Raw genomic sequence first — 10048 nt, 5'->3', positions numbered from 1 at the left:
TAACGCGTGACGCATTTACATTAACATTTATGCATTTGCCAGACGCTTTTATCCAAAGCGACTTACATTGCATTTCAAGGTACACATTTACATTCTTATCAGTTCTTGCTTTGCCCTGGGAATCGAACCCGTGACCTTGACGCAACGGCACATTCACACATCCCATGTTCAGTTAGGGAATATCCACATCGACCTATTTGGGTGTTGAAATCGAAGGACATTACAGCCTTCAGGAAACAAGTGTCAGCGGGATTTTCGCTCATATGCGAGCTTTTGGTAACACGAGAGCGCAATGACACGTGGATCATATCTCAACATCAACGTGCAATCATAAAACACGATATCAACAAAGTTAAATCAGTAACTATATTTTTATGACTAGTACAAGATTTAAAAAGAATGAATGCCTTATTACAAATAGTATCAAAGGGTAGGCCTATTTCCTCTTCTTTTTTTACCCAGCTGGGACAGTTGTGTAGTAGGCTATTACTCTTAAAAAAAAATTATATTTAAATTCTCATACACGATTAAAATTAATCTCGAAGAAATGGGGCATATATATGCTATCCATCGAAATTACATTTCGTACAAATCTAGTTTTAGTTTATCATTTTCTCAGCGCGTTTGAGCGCAATAATCCTGGTGCGCATTTGGAGACGCGCGCTTTACGCACACAGTTAATACTACAAAATGAGACAAATAAACATTTTGATCATTGAATTATAGATCAGTATTGATGTATAGCTATCCATTCTGACGGTCCGCGTCCACTTTTGTCCCAAGCAAGTAATATATTCCATGATCCACAAGCCCAAGAGCTGATGGAAAGCTCTTGAAAGGCAAAAATGGCATTTTCCTCACCTGTTTCCAGAAGTAAATTAAAGGTGACCTTCAGCCCTTATTTTAGGCACTATCATTTAGATGGAAATTCCTTGAAGAATAATGTTTCTGTACGTGGCATCAGATATATTCCTTTTGGGAAATCTTGTGCTCAAACCATTAAAGACCATCTTCGTAAAATCACACAAAGATGAGTGCAGCTCTGGACACCTAGATTTACGAATAAAATAATTTCAAAAGCGTAGCAGCATTAGTTTGATGTCGGGAGGAAACACGGGGAAGATTTTATTCAACAAACCCAACAGTGAAACAACCAGGAGCGCCAAAGACACTGAGATTTTATTTGCTATTCGCTCGCTTACATACAATGTCCAAGCCTGGTGGAAAGCATCGCTTCTGCTTGTGATTTGTTTTACACATTTTGCACTTTTAGACACACAAGTAAAGACTCAATGTAATGTTTGATACTTACTGTAGTCTAAACTGTATCTTAGTAGCCTATCTTCCGCTGAGGGGAGTGTGAGTGTCTGTTGCTGCGGTGGGAGACTCTCGCGCTCTTATGGAGGTTGTGTCAGGGGTGTTTCCACATCTCATCTCATCTATTTCTGGTTGTAGTGTCACGTTACTCTCAGTAGCTCTTGCCATATTTGGCTTTATTAGTCCTCGCTGTGATTCCCGCACGAATGTCACTCCTCCTACACTGAAAAAAAAACAAAAAACAACCGGGAAATCTACCGTAAAAAAAAAATACGGTAGCACATTTTAGGTATTACAGACTTAACTTAAATTTACAGTAATAATACGTATTACATTATCTGATGTGAATTTACCGACCTATTTAAGTAATAATATCTGTTTTGTACTGGTGTAATACACTGACAAGTGACAACCACCAATCACAGTGGTGATGAGAGTCACATGATGAGTCACAGATCAACACAAGCAGCTTTTTCCACAGGAAAGTTAATAGTAATATACACTCACCTAAAGGATTATTAGGAACACCTGTTCAATTTCTCATTAATGCAATTATCTAATCAACCAATCACATGGCAGTTGCTTCAATGCATTTAGGGGTGTGGTCCTGGTCAAGACAATCTCCTGAACTCCAAACTGAATGTCAGAATAAGAAAGAAAGGTGATTTAAGCAATTTTGAGAGTGGCATGGTTGTTGGTGCCAGACGGGCCGGTCTGAGTATTTCACAATCTGCTCAGTCACTGGGATTTTCACGCACAACCATTTCTAGGGTTTACAAAGAATGGTGTGAAAAGGGAAAAACATCCAGTATGCGGCAGTCCTGTGGGCGAAAATGCCTTGTTGATGCTAGAGGTCAGAGGAGAATGGGCCGACTGATTCAAGCTGATAGAAGAGCAACTTTGACTGAAATAACCACTCGTTACAACCGAGGTATGCAGCAAAGCATTTGTGAAGCCACAACACGCACAACCTTGAGGCGGATGGGCTACAACAGCAGAAGACCCCACCGGGTACCACTCATCTCCACTACAAATAGGAAAAAGAGGCTACAATTTGCAAGAGCTCACCAAAATTGAACAGTTGAAGACTGGAAAAATGTTGCCTGGTCTGATGAGTCTCGATTTCTGTTGAGACATTCAGATGTTAGAGTCAGAATTTGGCGTAAACAGAATGAGAACATGGATCCATCATGCCTTGTTACCACTGTGCAGGCTGGTGGTGGTGGTGTAATGGTGTGGGGGATGTTTTCTTGGCACACTTTAGGCCCCTTAGTGCCAATTGGGCATCGTTTAAATGCCACGGCCTACCTGAGCATTGTTTCTGACCATGTCCATCCCTTTATGGCCACCATGTACCCATCCTCTGATGGCTACTTCCAGCAGGATAATGCACCATGTCACAAAGCTCGAATCATTTCAAATTGGTTTCTTGAACATGACAATGAGTTCACTGTACTAAAATGGCCCCACAGTCACCAGATCTCAACCCAATAGAGCATCTTTGGGATGTGGTGGAACGGGAGCTTCGTGCCCTGGATGTGCATCCCATAAATCTCCATCAACTGCAAGATGCTATGCTATCAATATGGGCCAACATTTCTAAAGAATGCTTTCAGCACCTTGTTGAATCAATGCCACGTAGAATTAAGGCAGTTCTGAAGGCAAAAGGGTGTCAAACACAGTATTAGTATGGTGTTCCTAATAATCCTTTAGGTGAGTGTATGTGGCATTATTGGAAATTTATGTTGTATTATTGCAAAAACAAACTCTTCAAAAGACCTCAAACAACAACCAAAAATTCACTGATTGCAATAATGCCACATAAGTTGCCTATATATATATATATATATATATATATATATATAATTTAAAAAATATTCAACACAAAAGCTGTTATAAGAGCAGTTAGCCACATCCAGAAAAACGAATGGATCTCTATGGGATCCCTAACTAACAACTCATATTTAATTTTGATCATCATAAAAGTTTCTTTTCTCATAAAAATGTCATTTTTCATATGCATGCTAATGGTGTAGTTGAGCAATTTTGTGGTAAATATATAAAAAAGTACTTATTCTCCAAAAAACAGCATAAATGTATAGATGAGAAGTAAAAGTGATCTATAATTTGTATTTTCAAAAATGTGTACTTTTTATACATTCGCTCTCTAAATGTTTGGGTTATTGACCCCAAACACCCGGAGTGTAAACTGAAAAAGAGCAGCATATGAGAATATCAAACCATTGTTTTGACATTTGTGGAAAATAGTCTTGTCTTGAAAACACAGTTCAAGCTTTCAGCTCAGTGTTTTCTTCTTAATGCTTGTCCAGGTGTTGCTGGTGCAGTTACTGGTTTGAATCCAACATCCAAAACCACTGCTGGAGAAATGAACTGTGGGGGGTTTGATGACATGAATCTACATCAGTCTGTGTTTCTGTTAGTGCACACTGCCATCCTGTGGACATTACAGCGTAGTGCAATGATCAACAGCGCCATAATGAGAGATGTGCAAGCCAATTACAGGTGAAAGTCGAAAAATTAGAATATCGTGCAAAAGTTCATTTATTTCAGTAAGTCAACTTGAAAGGTGAAACTATTATATTATATAGACTCATACATGGAAAGTGAGATATTTCAAGCCTTTATTTGTTATAATTTTGATGATTATGGCTTAAAGATATGAAAACCTTTTCACAATATTCTAATTTTGAATTTGGGGTTTTCATAAGCTGTAAACCATAATCATCAAAATCATAACAAATAAAGGCTTGAAATATCTCACTTTGCATGTAATGAGTCTATATAATATATTAGTTTCACCTTTTAAGTTGAATTACTGAAATAAATGAACTTTTGCATGATATTCTAATTTTTCGACTTTCACCTGTAAAAGGCCGAGAGCAACAAATCAGGTAATAGATTTTCAACACATCTGTCTTTTACCAAAATCCTGAAACCTTCTGTTTATGAAACAGACTTAAATATAAGAATTCCAGATTTTATCCCAGGTGACATTGATGTGTGTTTGAAACTATGTTTTATACATTTCATGTAAATGTATTTGATAATTCATCAAACGTAGCCTATAGGCCTAACTCACTCCAAAAAGCTTTTTGCATGCAGTATTGAGACACCAGTTTGTTCGGCGAGGAAAGGGTTAAGCGCGAATGTTGCTGACTGTGCACGCGCGCGTGAACTCCCACAGTTCGATCAATGTCTGTCCGCTTCTCTTCTGCCCGTTTCTAGAGGCTCGCGGAAGATTCGGACTATGCCGTTTACGCACTCCAGAGTCCCACATCATCTGTGCTGGGAAACCATATCAGTGACTGTCCAGTTTTAAAATGTATCTCAAGATGCCAAACTTGATTTTAGTTTTATATTTACTTCAAGGACTGACTAATTTTATCAGCGCGCAAAGTTCCGCGCCCTGGAGGAACCGGATCAAGTGGGTGAATAACGGCCAGGTGTTCAGTTTAATGAGCACCGGCTCTGAGTATCACGCACCGGTGCCGTCCAGAAGACAGTCCAGGGTTTATCCGAGCAGAGATGCTTCCCGGGACAGGACCATGCGAATTCGAGTGGAATCGGTTGAGAGACCCACTAACAGCGTACCGGACAGCAGCACCGCGCTTTTGGGCCCCGACCGCATGCAGTATATAGTGGCCAACAGCCGCGCACCGGGTGCCAGACAAACGCATGTGCGCCAGAGGCTCAGAATAGCTCCAGGAGGAACCAGAACCAACGCCACGGTCCTGTCTGAATACTCAGGTGGAGGAAGAGCCCCTGCACAGGGGGGAAATACCGCACGGAGGGCGCCAGTGGTTCCCAATCTCCTACAGCTGAATCCAACGGAGAATCCAAACACCTTAAATTCAGATTATGGAAATAATGAAGCAGATCTCCCCAGAGCGCAAGCTCCAAATGTCCCAGTTGAGCAGGGAACAACGTCTGAAAGTATGGCAGGAGATGATCCACGCAACAGGAATACCGTCTTCTACAACATCTATCCTCCCGGGGGCAGGACGCTCATTCCCCGCAGACCGCCGCCTGGCACCGGGTATGGCACCAGATATTTCCAGAACGGTGAGCTGTGCGTAAAGCACGAATTTAACCTCAACATATGTGGCAATGCGCGGGGGTTGTTTAAAGCGCATGTTTTCATTATAGGTTATGCTTGTGTTGTGCGTGTCTGCAGGTCTTCCGGACCTTGTGCCAGATCCATATTCCATCCAGGCGGGCTCATATATCCAGCGCGTCCAGATGTACGCGCTCCGGTGCGCGGCGGAGGAGAACTGCCTGGCGCGGTGTGTGAATAGGCTTATGAATTATTATCTGTGTAGATTTACAGCGGCCCCTAAAAGTATTTAGATTATAGCATGCCGTTTTGACTTTTAATTATGAATTCTTGATATCAACAATTTAATTTTCACTAGGTAAAATGCTAATTCTTGATATCAGGAATTAAATTTCTACTAGTAAAAATGTTAACTCTTGATATCAACAATGATGTCATCACTGGCTGAAATAGGAATTCTTGATATCAAGGATTAAATTTCAACTAGTAAAAAAAATATGATTCTTGATATCTGTAATTGTATTTTCACTAGTTTAAATTCAATTTATATCCAAATTCAATTGTTGATATAAAAAATTGATTTCTTACTAGTTGAATTTCCAATTTCACGTATCAGAAATACAGTCATTACTAGTAAAAAATAAAAATCATAATATTTATATCAATAATTACGTGGTTACTAGTAAAATTATAAATTCCTGATATCTAGAACTCAATTGTCACTAGTTGAAATGTTAATTCTTGATATCTGTAAATGTATGTCAACATGTTACATTTGTTATTTCTATTATCTGAAAATGTATTTCTGATATCAGTAATTAGGAGAGTAATTTCAGATATCTAAAATGGCTTTCTTACTAGTTACAATCACATTCATGAAATCAGTAGAAATTCAGTTGTTGATATCACAAATTCATATCCTGTGAATGATTAAAAGGCAAAACAGCTTCCCATAATTTGATACTTAACTCGCACTTAAAAATGCCTCAATGACAAAAAATGTGCATGGTGTGCATGTTGAGTTTGCAATTTCTTACCATGTCGAATAGCAGACTTAGTGTATTCTGAAAATAAATGTTGCATGGTTTGAATATTAGTGAGAGGTTTTTAGGCGGTCTGGTTTACTCTACAAACATATCCAAACTTCAATCATCAGTGTTCTCTCATGACCCTGTGATCCATAAGCTCATATCTTTCATGTTTCAGATCTGCGTACAGACCCACGGTGAGAGACATAGACTACAGGGTTCTCCTTCGGTTCCCACAGAAAGTCAGGAACATGGGAACGACGGACTTTCTGCCGGTCAAACCCAGACATCAGTGGGAGTGGCACAGCTGTCATCAGTGAGTTTGAGGAATTATACAGTTGTTATATTATTATAAAATATTACTAAAACCTCCTTTAATGTTGTACAATCACTGCAATTCATGCAAACTGCTTTCATAAAGTTGGAACTACTGCTATATTATAAAATACAGTAATGTTCAATAAAAAAGTTACATTTCTTAGTATTAAAAATCAGAATAAACAGTGCAACAGTTCATTTCACTCCACGGTCCATGCAATCAGAATTTAGAATCGGAACTGTTTATTTTTTAACAAATGTACTATATGTGAGTGATGCAAATCTGTATTATAAAATGTATATCAGTTATGCATATCGATTTTCTAAAATGTATGTGAGTGATGCATTATGTAAGTGGATGCAATATTGTTTTATAAAATGTATGAGTGATGCATATTGGTTCTATAACTAGAGGTGTTATAAATGCTAGGTCAAATCATTATGTACGAGCGATAGTAATTGCTGTGCTTATGAAAACACATGTAAAGTGCATTATTATCAGACTCATGTTGAATCCCACATGCAGGCACTATCACAGCATGGATGCATTCAGTCACTATGATCTCCTGGACATCAGCACTGGACGGAAGGTCGCTGAGGGACACAAGGCCAGTTTCTGTCTGGAAGACACTGGCTGCGATCCGGGATTTCACCGCAGATACGCGTGCACTGCACACACACAGGTACAAACACACACCAGACCAGCAGCGCAACTATTGCAAACATTTCTGTCATATGTGTGACCCTGGAACACAAAAACAGTCCTAAGGGTCAATTTTGTTATATTGAGATGCATATATCAAAGCTGAATAAATAAGCTTTCCATTGATGTATGGTTTGTTAGGATAGGACAATATTTGGCCGAGATACAACTATTTGAAAATCTGAAAACTGAGGGTGCAAAAAAATCGAAATATTGAGAAAATCACCTTTAAAGTTGTCCATTCTAAAAAAATTGGTCAAATATGGACAAACCCAAATGTTGGGTTAAAAATGCAATTTAAAAATTTAACCCAACTTCAACTTTCACTGTCAACTGTAAATTTTACAGTTGACAGTGAAAGTTGAAGTTGGGTTAAATTTTTAAATTACATTTTTAACCCAACATTTGGGTTTGTCCATATTTGACCCAAATTTGGGTTGAAACAACCCAGCATTGTTTAGGGTGTTACAGTATGTTCGCGACTGTGCTGCATTCACTCACAAAAATAAATGTGATATATTTATGGTAGAAAATTCATGGAACACTTCATCTTCATCTTTCCTTAATATCCGAATGATTTTTGGCATTTTGACCCACACAATGGGTCTCATTCATGAAACATTTGTAAATATACGAGTAAATATGAGAGTGATTTGCGCGTAAAGAGACCTTCCCGAAAACTCATCTCCTGATTCATAAATACTTCGTAAACGTCAGATGTGATAGTGAAATGTGTGTGTGTGTGTTAATGAATTCCAATCAGTCGTAAATGGGACGCGCGTGCACGCTTATTCTCAATTACCACACTCTAAAAAATGCTGGGTTGTTTCAACCCAAATTTGGGTCAAATATGGACAAACCCAAATGTTGGGTTAAAAATGTAATTAAAACATTTACAGTTGAAAGTAAAAGTTGAAGTTGGGTTAAAATTTTAAATTACATTTTTAACCCAACATTTGGGTTTGTCCATATTTGACCCAAATTTGGGTTGAAACAACCCAGCATTTTTTAGAGTGCATAAATCCCGCCCATTAAATCCGACTGACAACTATATATGGGCATCATATGACACCAAACGAATGAAAAAGAAAAATTTCTCAGATGCAGAAATCGAAGTTTTATTATCAGAAGTTTATTCAAAACACCACATTTTATCTTCAAGCATACATAGTGCCGTATCGGGTCCTAAATAAAGCAAGCATATTACAGATGCAGTTAATGGAGTTTCATCTGCTAATCAAACAGTCCCAGAAGTAAAAAGAAAAACCGCATGTAATTACTATATATAATATTTTTTCAAAATGCTGTGTAAATATGTACCCGATTAAGGTTAATTAAAATGCAGCCTTAGTTATTAATGAGCAAAACGTTCGGATGTTAAACTCACTATTTACGGGTGGCTGGGAATAGGGGTAGATTTCTTTCGTACCAACTAACATTTGGAAAATACGAACATTTTAATGAATCCGAAAAATTACGCCAGAACCACTTTACACACGATTTACACAAAAATTCTCGTGTTTCATGAATAAGACCCAATGTTTTGGTGGCTATTGCCACAAATACACCCGTGCGACTTATGACTGGTTTTGTGATCCAGGGTCACATGTGTGTTTGGGTTTAATAGAGATATTATTGCTGTATTTTCAGGGTTTGAGCCCAGGCTGCCACGACACATACGCTGCCAACATCGACTGCCAATGGATCGACATCACAGACGTCGCTCCTGGGAACTACATTCTCAAGGTATGATGTGTTTTGAGAAAAGATGATGCTGACGTTATGGCATTTCTGAACCGGACCCTGTTTTCCTGTACAGGTCACTGTCAATCCAGACTACCTGGTGCCCGAGTCGGACTTCTCCAATAACGTTGTGCGATGTGAGGTCATTTACACTGGCATTTACATCCAAACAAGAAACTGCATCATAACTGGGTGAGAAAATGTTTTGTTTTTTTTGTTTTATTGCAGCACATTAATATTGTAATCAGAGCAATAATCCACTACATGTATTTCTTTCTCACTGTTTCCACAGGAGTTAAAGCCCTTGGGTCGGGTCAACAAGATGATTTTTTTTAAAGGCCTATGTAATAGGTTTAACTATAATAATTTAACTTGAAACATTCCTTATAGATGTTGGAATAATATTTAATGACAAACGTACTGTATCTATTTTATACGAGTTAGCAAGTGTTTTTGTGATGTTTGCATTTCTTTTTGCAACATTTATTTTAAATTTTTAACTTTAATTAGTATGTTGCTTTTTAGCGTTCGTATTTATTACACAGATTATAAAAAATATACGCATTTTCTTATATTAGCTATGATATTGAGGGACGTTTTGTGTTATTTAGACTTTCTATTAGATGGTGAATTCCCAGTGGTCGAGTGTTTTCCTCCAGCGCAGAACGCTTGTGTAAAATATACACTTGAAATATTCATAAGGTTCGGTTTTCCAGGTGTCCTTCGATATTTCTGTGCAACATCTTGAAAGACTTTGCTGCGTGTTTCCTTTGTCTTTGCCATGATTATAAGAATCGTTCCATAAATCCCGGACTTGGATGGACGAAGTCGTTCGTGGCTTGATATGCAATAAACAGAAATGGA

The 10048-nt window shown here is 38.3% G+C and overlaps 1 protein-coding gene across 1 annotated transcript; it reads left to right on the top strand.

Annotated features, from left to right (window-relative positions):
- The first annotated feature begins 4464 nt into the window (after positions 1–4464).
- loxl5b (lysyl oxidase-like 5b) lies at positions 4465–9648 on the top strand. Its single transcript, XM_056239960.1, has 7 exons — positions 4465–5400; positions 5513–5621; positions 6599–6736; positions 7265–7421; positions 9092–9187; positions 9261–9376; positions 9477–9648. Exons 1-7 carry the CDS (start codon positions 4659–4661, stop codon positions 9481–9483), a joined length of 1365 nt encoding a protein of 454 aa, XP_056095935.1. The 5' UTR covers positions 4465–4658; the 3' UTR covers positions 9484–9648.
- The last annotated feature ends 400 nt before the right edge of the window (positions 9649–10048 follow it).

The sequence above is a fragment of the Rhinichthys klamathensis genome, unplaced genomic scaffold (genome assembly GCF_029890125.1).
Source record: "Rhinichthys klamathensis goyatoka isolate OS25496 unplaced genomic scaffold, OSU_Roscu_1.1 h1tg000575l_1, whole genome shotgun sequence".
Taxonomy (NCBI): Eukaryota; Metazoa; Chordata; class Actinopteri; order Cypriniformes; family Leuciscidae; genus Rhinichthys; species Rhinichthys klamathensis.
This window is presented reverse-complemented; position numbering and strand designations above follow the sequence as displayed.

Bases quoted from the DNA above. Each gene is read 5' to 3' on its own strand.
- loxl5b (XM_056239960.1), top strand. From the start codon at position 4,659: ATGTATCTCAAGATGCCAAACTTGATTTTAGTTTTATATTTACTTCAA. The intron at 5,622-6,598 runs GTGTGTGAATAG...TTCATGTTTCAG, and splicing joins GAGGAGAACTGCCTGGCGCG to ATCTGCGTACAGACCCACGG. The intron at 6,737-7,264 runs GTGAGTTTGAGG...TCCCACATGCAG, and splicing joins GAGTGGCACAGCTGTCATCA to GCACTATCACAGCATGGATG.